Source organism: Delphinus delphis, chromosome X (genome assembly GCF_949987515.2).
Source record: "Delphinus delphis chromosome X, mDelDel1.2, whole genome shotgun sequence".
Lineage (NCBI taxonomy): Eukaryota > Metazoa > Chordata > Mammalia > Artiodactyla > Delphinidae > Delphinus > Delphinus delphis.
The window spans coordinates 97653291-97667848 of record NC_082704.1 but is presented as its reverse complement, the minus strand read 5'-3'; the positions used below and the strand labels follow the sequence as shown (position 1 = coordinate 97667848).

Sequence of the window (14558 nt, the reverse complement as noted above, 5' to 3'; positions counted from 1 at the left end):
ATCCTGATGGATTTTAGGATTTCTTGCTTTAGTGAAAGGAAGAATCTCATAAAGTATCTCAGATTTTTGCTTAAGGAAGAATACCTACTTCTACGATGACCTAGAAATTCAGTCTTTTATTTCTCCTATAAAAGATCGCATTGTACTCTGGATTTTTTTTCCCGGTGGTTTTCTGCACTATGTAAAGCCACATTAAAAAAAATAGTTTTCCTTTAGATATGAAGTGAAAACATCTCGAATAGTTCGAGGAAGTCTTAGGACTATTCACGGAGCTGACACACCGCCTCGGGGTTGGGGTGAGTTGGAGCGAAGGGGGAGGGGAGGCAGGGGGAGTGTCAAGAAAGCTGAGCGGGAGACTGTATAGACTGAGAGGGAGCGAATATACATACGTCAGAGTTCTAGCTCCAGTTCTGACAAATGTACACTGAGAAACAATAGAATTGCATCGCCCCATCTTCTGTCCTTTATTTAGGAGCATGAAGTGTACTTACTTACTCAACTTGCGCCTCTTTTCCTGGTATGCAAAAAAGTGAGAAGGACCAAACGTTGCAGGACTGGGAAATACAGTAGATGAGATCTTCCGGTTAATTGATTTGTAAAGAACAGCCTGATACTGGTTTAGCAGCTCTGCATCAGTGACGGAAAAGAAAGGCGCTTTTCAGTGGCCTGGAGGAGGAGAGCTGGGAACTGGAAACAGGGACTGGTGGCAGACAAGGTTCTTTCATATGTGGTCAGATTGACTGTGAAGGGAGTCATGGTCAGGAAGCTTTGGAAATGCTGTGAGGATAGCGTGGGATTTCAGGGGTGTTGATTTCCTTGGTTAAGGTTGCTGCGCGCATACTTCAGCAAATTGTCCCTCCCAGCCATCATTGTCAAGGTGATTAGTAGACCAAACTGAAAATCTACAAGTGTATTATTACTCGAAATACAAGGATTTTGCCATTGAGCTAAAAAAAAAAAGGTTTATTCTGGTGCTCTTTCTTTTTTCATTTATCTTCAAGGTTTCACCCTGCTTTAGTCATCTTTTAGTATGAATTTGCTAACTGCTATATACGTTGTCTTCCCCCCCACCCAGATGATACCAGTTCTGTTTTATCCCCTTGATAATTATTTCAAATTGCCACTTCCGGTCCTTAGGAACACTCCTGTGTTCTAGTACCAGGAGGTATAATTATGTCATTCCCACGCGAACACTATGCTACTTATGACCCAAAATGCCACTAGAAAGAAAAATTTTTGCGAGAATGATATCTTCCAAATGTGGAATAAATAAAGCTCGAAAATAAATAGCTGGGCTTCCCTGGTGGCGCAGTGGTTGAGAGTCCGCCTCCCGATGCAGGGGACGCGGGTTCGTGCCCCGGTCCGGGAAGATCCCACATGCCGCAGAGCGGCTGGGCGCGTGAGCCATGGCCGCTGAGCCTGCGTGTCCAGAGCCTGTGCTCCGCAGCGGCAGAGGCCACAACAGTGAGAGGCCCGCGTACTGCAAAAAAAAAAAAAAAAAAAAAAAAAAAAAAAAACAGAATAAATAGCTGAAGCTGAAATGTAACTGATTTAAACGTATTGGTGTGGTGAGGTGCGAGCCACTTGACTTTAGTTCCCGCTCCAAATCATGAGATACATTAGGAAAGGTTTTTAAAGGAAACCTATTTTTTAAGATAAAATCTGCATCAAGTTACATCACCCAAGCAGAGTAATTCACCTTTTATCTCTTGAAGACAAGAAACAAAGAGCAGAAGAAATGCTTCCTATGAACTCTACCCTTCCCAGCACATTTTTTTCATGACAGTGTGTAGATGTAACAAAAACTAAATATTTTGACAAATGAAGCAGGATAAGGATGTTGATTGTTGCTTTTCTGAATTAAAATTAATGATACCCTTAAGGTACTTGGGTCTATGAAGTCAACTTAATGTTGGTATAACCTGACTCCATTATCACAGAATGAGGCAGCCACATGAGCACGAAAACTAATAAACAGACTTGCCAGGTGCATTTTAGAAATCGGTGAGGTGAAAGCTAAAAGCTTAACAGTGGACAAAGGACTTGCTGTTTTGTCCTCCCTTGCTTTCCGGTTGTTGGAAGAGTTCGTCAGAATTAGAGGACTAATGTTCCTGAAGAAGCGCCCGGCTGGCTCTAGGCTGGGGCTCCTGTTCACATCATGCCCCACCTGCCTTGTAGGGACGCACAGCCACTTCATGTTACGCGCTCTCTGTTTGCCTCAGCACAGCCTGTGTGCTCTTCTGGTAGGTTGTACAGGACACAGTTGGGAAGAGCGAGTGGAAGGGTGGGTGCAGGAGAGAGGAAGGAGAAAGGTAGGAATAAGAAAAGGAATCAGAGATTAAGAAGACGGGAATCAGCACAGAAGTACAAATTTGGAAGCTGGGAAAAAAACTCTCTGAGAGAAGAACGTAAAAAGCGGTGGATTAATGATGGTCTGAGATGGCACGCATTAGCATCCATGCCACAAATCACACAAAATGAGCTAATAATTATGCTCCTACGCAGAGAGAGCACTGTGCTAGCACGGGTTGCTTTCCTGTGATCTATCCTGAAGTCAAGTGCAAGAAACTCCGCTTAACTCAGAAGTGTCTCAGGGTCAAGAAAACACATAAATAAATTTTCAAGGAAAAGAAAATTCAGCCAACTTTTGCATTCAACAAGCCCAGATTGTTTTGCCACAGAGCTGTACCTATCATACGTCCTCATTCCAAACCTTATCTCAGAGCATTTTTCTTGTCAGTCACAACTCAGAAGAAATCACGATTAGAACAATGGATTTTAAATGAAAAGAGTTACAACTCGTTAAGAGGATTTTAACTGAAAGTGAAATAAATCTCAGGAGAGTTTTCAGGATAATGTTTGGGCACGTGTTTATTATGAGTGTTACAAGTAAGAATTTGGAAGTAAGAATGAATTCTGAAGGCTTCCCCCAGTAGATAAATGCATACAGAGAAGTGTACAAACTGCAAAATTTCAGAACAAAAACTCACGAATAGACTGGAGAGAGTCGTTTGTGTGCGTGTGCGTTGTTTATTCACTAGCATCACAGCACAAGGAGAGTTTTATTTTTGTGGGCTCATTAGTGGAGGTGTGAACTGTGGTTCTTGCATGCCCATGGATACCTATCAAGGGTCTTAACAAACTGAGACCCAGAAAATTGAAATATACATGCCCAGTTACATCTTTTCCCAAGACTGGAGTAAACACGATTTATGCATGTAGTGCCAGTAAGAACACTTGGACACCAGGAAGGAATCACATTGTCTAACAATGTATTTCCACATCAGGAGGGAATTTTTAGCTCTTCTAAAACTCCAGTGGAGATGAAAACTTAAAAGTAATTAACTAGCAGGTCAAAAGAAAAATTGGAAGCCCTTGAGAACTTAAAGTTAAGTAACAAATATTTGCACTTAGATCAATTTATTTAAAATCATTACTAGGAGCCACAGTGTTGTTATCTGTCCTTTTTCTTTCTTCTCCTTTTGGCTTATTTAAAGCAATTTTGAAGAAAAAAGGAAATAAAGATATTCTTCAAAATACACAGAGGAATTGACTGAGCTTTGGGGAACAGTCACAGCTGGGAATGGAGTGTGTTATCATTAATTTAGTTGAAGGACTTGGTGCTCATTTATTATCTCCAAAATTACACTTTGAAGTATACCTTAATCACACTTAGTGTAGTGCCTAAAGTAACAGGCTCAAAAAGCCTTTTCATTCACTCATTTATTGAGTATTTACTGAGCATCTCCTTTGTATTAGGCACTATACCAAACTGTGAACAAGGCAGACAGGGTCCCAATCTACATGGGCAAGGAACTTACATTCTAGTAAATATCTTCCGAATGAATAGAGAGATATTTCTTAGTGAAGTGAAAGAAAGGAGGTCTCTGCAAAGAGTACACTGCCTACAGAAAGGAGAAAGCAAAGAAGACTAATATATAGTCTTCATAGCTCTCAAATATGATTATTTAAAAATTAGAATAAAACAGATATGGAGGAGTTTTGGGCTCTGGGTTTGTCATACAAATTACTGCTTTTTAAAATTTTTCTTAATCTAACGTAGGCACAATGAATCTAAATGGTTTTCTTTTCTTTTTATTTTTTTAACTTTGAGCATCAAAAAAGAAGGAAAGAAAGAAGGGAGGGAGGGAGGGAGGGAGGGAGGGAGGAAGGAAAGGCCTTTCCAAAAACTTGTTTTGGGACTCTTGAAAAAGAAATTCTCCATTCAAAATATAATGGTTATGGTGAAGATCCTTGAATAAACTACACATTAATTCATTCAGCTAATATGAATCGAGCACCTGCCATAGGCCAGGTACTGTGCTTGTCAACTAGGATATAGTAGGGAAAGAAAGAAGGGTCCCTGTCCTCAGAGAGCATATTTGATTTTTGTTTTCGTTTTTGTTTTTTTGTGTGGTACGCGGGCCTCTCACTGTTGTGGCCTCTCCCGTTGCGGAGCACAGGCTCCGGACGCGCAGGCTCAGCGGCCATGGCTCACGGGCCCAGCCGCTCCGCGGCACGTGGGATCTTCCCGGACCGGGGCCCGAACCCGTGTCCCCTGCATCGGCAGGCGGAGTCCCATCCACTGCGCCACCAGGGAAGCCCTGTTTGTCGTTGTTGTTGTTGTTGTTGTTGTTGTTGTTAAAAAAAAGAGAGACTTTTTCCCCCCGACATGCTTTTTCTGAAGAAATGCTGCAAACTAGATCTTGGTACCCATGGAGCAGATGGCAGGTTTTTGTCCATCTGGGGTAGTTCTAAAGAATAGACCCTTGTGTATCAATAGATCAGGTTTCTTCCAGTTCTAAACTTTCTTGATCTGTGATCTAATAGTAGACACAAGATGTGTGCTTCCAAAAGGATGTTATAATTGTATTTCTTTTTATGAAAAGAAACAGAGGTATGGCCTATTAATTTGGGGGAAATTGGGTTCTTCCTGTCTCTTTAAATAATTGTTTGGACTCCTTTGGTTCTTCCTTCTCCACTCACTTTCTAATGCTCAGTCCTGCCCTCTTCAGTCTCACTTCCCTTTCCTTCCTTTAATGACTGGGACAGATTGCTCTTCTCTAACTGGCTATACATGACATCTCCAGTTAAATGTTTCACTGTTAGGTCAAATTCGTCATGTTCCAAATGAAGTCATCCGCCCATTTGCCATTCCTCCCCTTTCTAATTATTAGTGTTTCCGTCAGCAGTATCCTCAATCTCCTGGTCTTCCACACTGGAAATCCTGAAGTTTTATTTGCTTCTACAATAATTACACTCCAACACCAAAGTGATTAGTTTTTCCTTACTTTAAAATACCTCCCAGTCTATACCATCTTTTCCATTCCAGGCAACACAGTCTTCATTCCAACACATATAACCCCAAGTCTAGTCAGTTGCAACAGCCTCTAACTGGTGTCAGCCTCCAGGTCCCTCTTGAATCTGTTACACTGACAGATTCATCTCCCTAAACTTCAACTTCCCTCTCAAATCACGAGTCCCCTCACGGAAGTCTCCAGTGGTTCCCTTTGCCTATGGGGTAAATCTTGAGCCTCAGTGTCTGCAATGTCTTGTTTTGCGTCATCTGCTTGCAGCGCACCTAGCTAACTGCATCTCACTGTCCTCTCTGAGACCAGTGTTCTGCTACCCCAAGATCTTCCTTAGGTTGTTTCCATTCCTCACCTCCAACCCGTTATGCTTCCAGAGATCAAGACTGTAGCATTCATTTATTGCATATCTCTTTCCATATTAACATATACTTAAAAAGGGAACAAACAATTAACCAAGTAAAGAATGAACTGTGCCAGAACGCAAGGTAATGGGATAAAATTTCTGGCTTTTGCTTCCTAGTTTGCATATAGTGTTTTATATTGGTTAAAAAAAAAAATCCAGTTAGTAAGGTCTAATGCATGGAGGTTATTGTTTCAAAAGGTTTTCAAATTTCATTTCCTTGCCTAATTGCTCACAAGAGTAAAGTGCTTTGTTCTCAAGTAGCTACAGTTTGTGAGGATCTTGTGTGCCTTCAAGTTTTCCTTTCTTTTTTTTTTTTTTTTTTTTTTTTTTGCGGTACGCGGGCCTCTCACTGTTGTGGCCTCTCCCGTCGTGGAGCACAGGCTCCAGACGCGCAGGCTCAGCGGCCATGGCTCACGGGCCTAGCCGCTCCGCGGCATGTGGGATCTTCCCGGACCAGGGCACGAACCTGTGTCCCCTGCATCGGCAGGCGGACTCCCAATCACTGCGCCACCAGGGAAGCCCCAAGTTTTCCTTTCTTAAAATTATTTCTTTATTTATTCTGTGCATTCAATCCATGCCATACCTTTCTCCAAAGATAATTTGTGAAAAGAAATATTTTCTGCTTAATTCTTTAGTTAAGACTCTTTCCTGAATATTTTATTTCATTACATGATGCATCTTTAGTTTTTGTCTCACTATCATACATTTTCTTAAGTTCGAGTTATAGGGATGGAGATTCACTTTTATCTAATTTTAAATTCTTGACAATTGGATATACACTGGAAACAACCAGCATGGCCCTCCCTGTATAAGAAGGAAGCAACTTTCAGATCAGGGGCTTAAAATGGTCTGTGTTCCTGTACCCACGTGGTCCCTGTGAAGCCACTAACGCCATCTCCAGAGGAAATGGCCTGTGGCACGTTCATGCTCCTTTGCCATCCACGTGTTCCCTTGGGGATTTCCCTCTCATATGTGCAAAGATTTCTCCTCAGTGTCCATTCCCATATGGCCTCCCCATCCACAAACTTTCACATTCCTCTCTTCTTTATTTGTGTATTAAATGACCCATTCTGCATTTAGAAATAATTACGTATTCCATTCATTTGCATGTGTTCTTCTACAGCCCTTCTCTATAGTCTTAGGGTATCACATTCTTTAAGACCAGGAACTGGCCTTGCATTGGATCATAAAATATACTGATGACTAAGAGTTTCATAGATAGGTACACTACGTTAGGTCTGCTTTCAATAAATTAATTTAAAAATAAATTAAAAGGCCAACTGCATGTTAACTATTTACACAGTACTTTGTGTTTTCAACTTTACTCTCTGGAGTAGCAGTTAAGAGCAAGAGCCAGACTGAATGAGCTTGAATCCTGAATCTGCCAGTTTACTAACCGCTTAAGCTTAGGCAAATTTTGTTTGTTTGGTTTTTTTATCCTCTCATCCTTCAGTTTCTACATCAGTGAAGTGGAGAGAGAATATTATTTCCTACTACAGAGTTATTGTGAAGATTAAATGTCACTTCATATTGTCATGCACAGAGTGCTTAAATATTAGCCATTTTTGTATGTTATGTGGTGCCTTGCACACTGTAACCTCTTCCTCTCCCTTTATTAACCATAATAGCAACAATAACAGCAGCTGCTAGCATTGATTGAGCAATTAGCATGTGATAGAAACTAGGCTAAACACATGTATCATCTTATTTAATTCCCACAATAACACCATGAGGTAGGAAGTATTGTTGTCCCATTTTAATGATAAGGTAAGTTAAGTTTAGAATAATTTACCCAGGGACATACAACGTGCAGTTGATGTCAGTGAGCATTCTCATTCATTCTCCCTATCTATCTCTCTCTCTCTCCCTCTCTCTCTTTCCTCTTTCTCATCCGCGCGCGCGCACACACACACACACACACACACACACACACACACATAAACACACACATTTATCCACTGGTTTGATCAACTAGTCATTACACGAATATTTCTTATACCACTTACTACATGCGGGGTTCAGTGCATCCTGTGGGAGGGAGGAGAGGAGAGGACAAATAAGCAAGGAATGGTTCCTGCCATCAAGAAGTTGCCAGTCCATTGCAGGAGATATCCACGTCCATATGACGAAAACAATGGCTATGATAGAAGTGTTCCAAGTATAAACCGTGTGCTGTGAGAATGCTGAGGAGGCAAACATATAACAGCCTTAAATGGGGAAAAGGGGGATAAGAACATTGCAGAGGGAAGGAGAACACGAACAGGTCTCAGGAGTGTTACATTGGGTGGAATGTCTCAGGACAGGCCGGTAGAGTTTGACTGAGAGTGCAGGGTCCTAAGGCTGGGAAAGTAGGTTTCAAATGTCCCTCATGTTTTTCTGTGCATCGCAGTGAAGCAAACCCTCCATTTTTTTTTGAAACTCTGTGTGGTTTTCCAAATATTTGGTCCAAGCGAAGATGGACAAGGCTAGGGAGAACGTGTAAAAAAAAAAAAAGATTGTTCTGGATCTAGGCTAGGTAATTGATTGATATGGGAAGGTCAGAGTTGGTGTTAGACCAGACTACCTGAGCCACTTTTTCAATGAGTTTAAGATGTATCTTACTTCTTGGGAGTTATCCACACCACACAGTGAACCTGCTTGAGCTCTGATGGCTCTGGGCAAGCTCTGACTAACGTCTAGTTTAGCATAGCCTGCTCAGAACCAAATCAAGATCCAAAGTTATAAAGCTAGGGTGCCTGGGGCCACCATGAATATAGAATTGGCAGTATGCCAGATGACACAATATACCATTTCACCCATAAAATTCTTCCCTTTTTCCCCCACTCAAAATGGAATTCACTGAGCTGAAAGGACACTGTGTCAGTATATTATAGAAAAACATAATAGGAAAAAACAGAATGGCAAACTTTATTCCATTGCCACCTAAACATATACTTCCCACTAATTTCCAAGTCCAATAAAATCTGAAATCTGAAAATTTCTTTATTTTCACCATCCACCCTATAGTTACCCTAAATTAAAACCTTGCCTCTGTTTCTTTGATACTTAAGTATCAATCAACTTTTGGTTACTTATTAATTTATCATTGATTATCACTTGATATCCATTAATTATCAATCAATATGATTCTTAAAAACATGTCAAAAGCAACAGACTAAGACAAAATATGTATCATTTCTGAGATCCTTTAGTCACCTAGTATAATGGCGAATGGCAACCTCCCTACCTAACTTTTTTGTGAAAGATCTGGAGTTTGCTTTTTTTTTTTTTTTTTTTTTTTGCTGTACGCGCGCCTATCACTGTTGTGGCCTCTCCCGTTGCGGAGCGCAGGCTCAGTAGCCATGGCTCACGGGCCCAGCCCCTCCGCGGCATGTGGGATCTTCCTGGACCGGGGCACGAACCCGTGTCCCCTGCATCGGCAGGCAGACTCTCAACCACTGCACCACCAGGGAAGCCCTAGAGTTTGCATTTTTGATGGTACTAATTGGAGCAGTAATTCATTTGTGGCTACTAATGAGTAGAGTGTTCTTAGAAAATCCCATTTTAACATTGTCAAGAGAGCAAATCTTTTTTGTTTGGCCTTGGTTTGATAAAAATGGGTCTCGGAGGCCACATGTGGTAAGTGGCTATTAAAACAAGGTTATAAATTGTTGTTTTAATGTTCCAGCCTTAGGAGCCCAGAAGATCTTACCAAAAAGGATACATTGTTTTAATTGCCCCTCATTATATATGAGAGAACATAATTTTTCTCCTCTTCCTTGCAGGTAGCTGTTGAGGACCGCATCAGGCAGCTGCACGAAGCCCACAGGGACTTTGGCCCAGCATCCCAGCACTTCCTTTCCAGTAAGTCATTGTCAGTTTTCATTGCTTAACCTCTTCACTGCATCTTGGTGGCTAAGAATTAAGCGTTGAATTACAGTTGTCTCTGCCAAATGCACTGGAGGCACAAATCATCCTGAAATATAACTTAGTGGGTAAATTCAGAAGGTTAAGAAGAGGAGGACCAATTAGATCATTTTGTCCAGCCTTCAACTAATGCATAATTATTTCCCACAATGTATTCTCAAGTGCTAACTTTAGCAGTATTTTTGAGTCTTTAGTTCTGCTTATAGCAGTTCACTTCGTCAAGCTGATAATTATATATCATATAATTATTATATGATAATTCAATATATATTACTATGAATCTATAATTCTTTATCTCTATATAATTCATTAAATACTCCCTGCCTGCAAGTTGGGACTTCAGCCCATTCTGTTTCCTTTCCCTAACTATTCTTATCCCTCTTTTATCCCTGACCTCTCTTCATTCTTTTTATTTTCCAGTTTTACTATTTTATTAATTATATTTTTATAATGATATTATTTATATATTATTAATAAATATTATATCTTTTATAATTAACTATATTTTTATAATTAATACCAAGAGGAATAGCCTTGGTTAACTGAAAGTGTAATATTGGAACATCCTATAAATATAACAATGCATATTAAATTGTCAGGCTACTGTTTTCCTCTGATTAGTGTTGTTAATTTATACTACTCTTTCTTTGATTATAAAAGTATATATATATATATATATGTATTTAAAAAGTCATACGTCTGCCACATGGGGTTAATATCTGTTAACATTTTGGCGTATGTCCTTCTTGTCATGCATGCGTATGTATGAGAGTTTAACCATCATTTTTTAGAAATTTTTATTTTATATTGGAGTATAGTTGATTAACAGTGTGTTAGTTCAAAAAAACAATGTGTTAGTTTCAGGTGTATAGCAAAGTGATTCAGTTTTACATATACATGTGTCTATTTTTCAAGTTCTTTTCCCATTTAGGTTATCACAGAATACTGAGCAAAGTTCCCTGTGCTATATAGTAGGTCCTTGTTGGTTATCTATTTTAAATATAGCAGTGTGTATATATCAATCCCAACCTCCCAATCTATCCCTCTCCACCACCCATCCCCCCGTAACCATAAATTAGTTCTCTAATTCTGTGAGTCTGTTTCTGCTTTGTAAATAAGTTCGTTTGTATAACTTATTTTAGATTTCACATATAAGTGATATCATATGATATTTGTCTTTCTCTGTCTGACTTACTTCACTTAGTATGATAATCTCCAGGTCCATCCATGTTATTTCATTCTTTTTAATGGCTGAGTAATATTCCATTGTGTATCTGTACCACGACTTCTTTATCCATTCATCTGTCAGTGGACATTTAGGTTGCTTCCATGTCTTGGCTATTGTAAACAGCGCTGCAGTGAACATTCGGGTGCATGTATCCTTTTGAACCATGGTTCTCTCTGGATACATGCATAGGAGTTGGATTGCTGGATCGTATGGTAACTCTGTTTTCAGTTTTTTAAGGAACCTCCATACTGTTCTTCATAGTGACTGTACCAATTGACATTCCCACCAAGAGTGTAGGAGGGTTTCCTTTTCTCCACAGCCTCTCCAGCATTTATTGTTTGTAGACTTTTTGATGATGGCCATTCTGACTGGTGTGAGATGATATGTCATTGTAGTTTTGATTTGCATTTCTCTAATAATTAGCAATGCTGAGCATCTTTTCATGTGCCTCTTGGCCATCTGTATATCTTATTTGGAGAAATGTCTACTTAGGTCTTCTGCCCATTTTTTGATTGGGGTGTTTGTTTTTTGATATTGAGCTGCATGAGCTGTTTGTAAATTTTGGAGATGAATCCCTTGTCGGTCACATCGTTTACAAATATTTTCTCCCATTCTGTGGGTTATCTTTTCGTTTTCTTTATGGTTTCCTTTGCTGTGCAAAAGCTTTTGAGTTTAATTAGATCCCATTTGTTTATTTTTGTTTTTATTTCCATTACTCTAGGAAATGGATTGAAAAAGATATTGCTGCGACTTATGTCAGAGGGTGTTCTGCCTATGTTTTCCTCTAAGAGTTTTATGGTATCCAGTCTTAGATTTAGGTCTTTAATACATTTTGAGTTTATTTTTGTGTATGGTGGAGTTTAAGCATCATTTTAAGGCAATTACTTTGTGCCTTGCAGTGTTACAAATATGACCCAACTTAATCCTTATAGCAACCTATAAGGTAGATACCATTATTATACCCATTTTTAAGATGAGGAAATTGAGGCACACAGTCACACAGCAAGTGGATGACAGAGCCAGGATTCAAACCCAAGAAGTGACTCCAGAGTCTGTTTTTAACCACCACGCTAGACCGTCCTTTACTTTATTGATATATTTTATAGAGAAGAAGCAATTCTATATGATCTCCCTTCATTCTTTTGCCTTCCTTTTATTGCCATTTTCTAGTCCTTTCCTTCCTTCTCCATTTTCCATAGGTTAATAAAAAGATCCATGCTCATGAACATTTTAAAGCTTTTCACTTGATGCTTTCATGTGTGTCTCTAATGGGCCATGTCTTTTAGAACAAAAATTCCTAGAAAGTAGTGGTCCTGTCTTTTTGTTATACACTGATAGTGTATTAAGTAAGAGGTTGTCTTATTTTTTTGACTGGGTCTAACCCTTTTATCAACATGCAGTCATTATTTAGACAGTGTCACACATGCTTAGGAGGTGTCATGAAAAAATGGGCAAGTTAAAGCAGGATACGTAATTGATCGGGATTGTGGCTTTTGCGAATGACTGTAGAACAACTATAAATCCTGCACATTTTGTCTTGTATATTTTTCCCAATTTCTGGTCTGCTTAGATCGCCTTGGTGGCAGAGCCATTCTATTTGATTTAATTGAGATTAACTGTGATAACATATTTGTAAGTGACTCCTAAACCATAAATAAAAATATTACTATTATGAATATTAATATTCCTGAGACTGAGGAATTAATATTCCTCAGACACCATATATATTCATTCACTTTTTATTCTCTCTGCCTGCCCCACCCACATTCCTATGTCTTCCCCGTTAAAACCTATTCTCAGAAAAGGATACGTTATACTCATTTAACCCAGGTGACAGGTAAAGTTTAATGTGTACTTCTCCGGGGTTATTTGCATTTTAATAGGGTGAAAAGCCATAAGCCTGAGGAATGGCTGTCAAGTGGTAGAACGTCAGCCATAATCTCTGAGCTGTAAGGGGAGAATTTTGAGGGGCCAGGAGGAGCATCCCCACACCTTTCAAACCATATCGCACTGGTGCCCACGTCCAGAAAGATCAGGCCTGTAGGCACAGGCGCTGATTTACCTGCTTACGTGGAGGCAGCCCCAGAAGTCGCCAATTTCTTAAGTATTCACGTGGAATATCAGTATATGCTTAGAAGCTTTGCTTACGGATACCAAAAAATACCAATTTGGTTTAAGGGATAGATGAGAAATAGGACAGTGAGACTAAAGACTAAATAAAGATTATTTCTTTGTGTTGTCCTTTTTTAAATTACAGAGGTAGTATGTGGCACTCAAGGAAATGTTGGAAAGCAGAGGATACAAACAGGAAAAAAAAATTTTTTTGTAATCCCACCACTTAGAGATAACCACTACAAAAAATGTGGTTTTACACACACAATGAACGTACACACTATACATTCTGTATAAACAGAATGGTTTATACACATTCTGTCTTTCTCTCGGGGGGGGGGGGGGTGTGAATTCAGATTCTCTCTCTTTTTTTTAACCAAACAGGGATGAAAACAATTTACAGTTTTATGACCTGCTTTTTTCTCCTCAGAACTATCATAAAAATATTTTCGTGTGTTTAAATATTCCTCTGCAGAGTAATGTTTTTAAATGGCAGGGTAGTATTCCCTTCTCTGGTTGTACCACATTTACCAAGACAATTCTAAATCACTCAATATTAAGGTTATTTCAAAATTTTCACTATTTTATCTAACATTATGTATCTATCATATCTAATATTCTTTGTACACCTTTATAAACCTTTATAAACGTCTCAGATTCTTTTCTACAAGATAAATGCCTAGAAAATGGAACTGCTGTGTTAAAGGATGTTTACATTTGTAAGGCTTTTGATACATATTGCCAAGCTGACCTCTAGAAAGTTGCACCAGAAATTGGGTGTTACATCAAAATTGTATTTGAGGCAGGGCCTCTCTGAAGTCACTTATTTGCTGTTATTTTTATGTTCTATAAAAGAAAAAGAGCTTCCCCCCCCCCCCAAGAAAAATATGTTTGAAAAAATACCACTAAGGTCATATTAAATGAGTTTGAATTGATAGATGTCTAGTAATTTGCTTCCAGGTTACCAGGAATAAAAATAGAGTGATTTCTGAGGCTTGGAAGTTACAAAGAAAAGAAGAAATAAGGATGAGCCGCAAACTGCACCCCGTCAAACACACTCACTGTCTCTTTCTCTCTCTCTTTCTCTCTCTCTCCCCCTCCCCCCCCCCACACTCCCCTTTGAAAATTACATTACCCAGGTGTCTTTGTTTCCTTATCAATAGGGAGAGGTGGCCTTTTACTAAAGTATTCACTGTTTCTTCTTGGTGGCCCAATCTCTACTTGTTAAAGAAGCTGTTTCTTTTATCTTAGATCTGAGAGAAAAATGAGAAGAGAAAATATAGGTAAAATACGACCTTTATCTATTGATAGATACTACTTGCCTTTAATTGTAGCTTTAATATTCTACTACTTCTGATTGACTTCTGCAACGTAAACCAAGAAAAAGGAGAAATTCTAATAGTGTGATTTTAAAATATATTTATCCTTAAAATTTTATATATTTTAAAAATATATTCATATGTCAATGATCAAAAATGTACTACAGTATTCACTAGCTTAGTAGTCTGAAAATTGTCCGTCTTTTGTTATTTTCAAGAATTTAGGAACTTTTTTAAAAAAGAATTCAACACTTTTTTTTCTGGCTATTTTCTCAATT

The 14558-nt window shown here is 39.0% G+C and overlaps 1 protein-coding gene across 3 annotated transcripts in view; it reads left to right on the top strand.

The window, feature by feature from the left end:
* Positions 1-14558, top strand: part of DMD (dystrophin) — a 2124682-nt gene that overhangs the window by 1874593 nt on the left and 235531 nt on the right. For all 3 annotated transcript variants that reach the window (XM_060001925.1, XM_060001919.1, XM_060001920.1), the window contains one exon: positions 9480-9558. In XM_060001925.1, coding sequence (XP_059857908.1) covers positions 9480-9558 — 79 coding nt within the window. The remainder of the gene's footprint in view (positions 1-9479; positions 9559-14558) is intronic.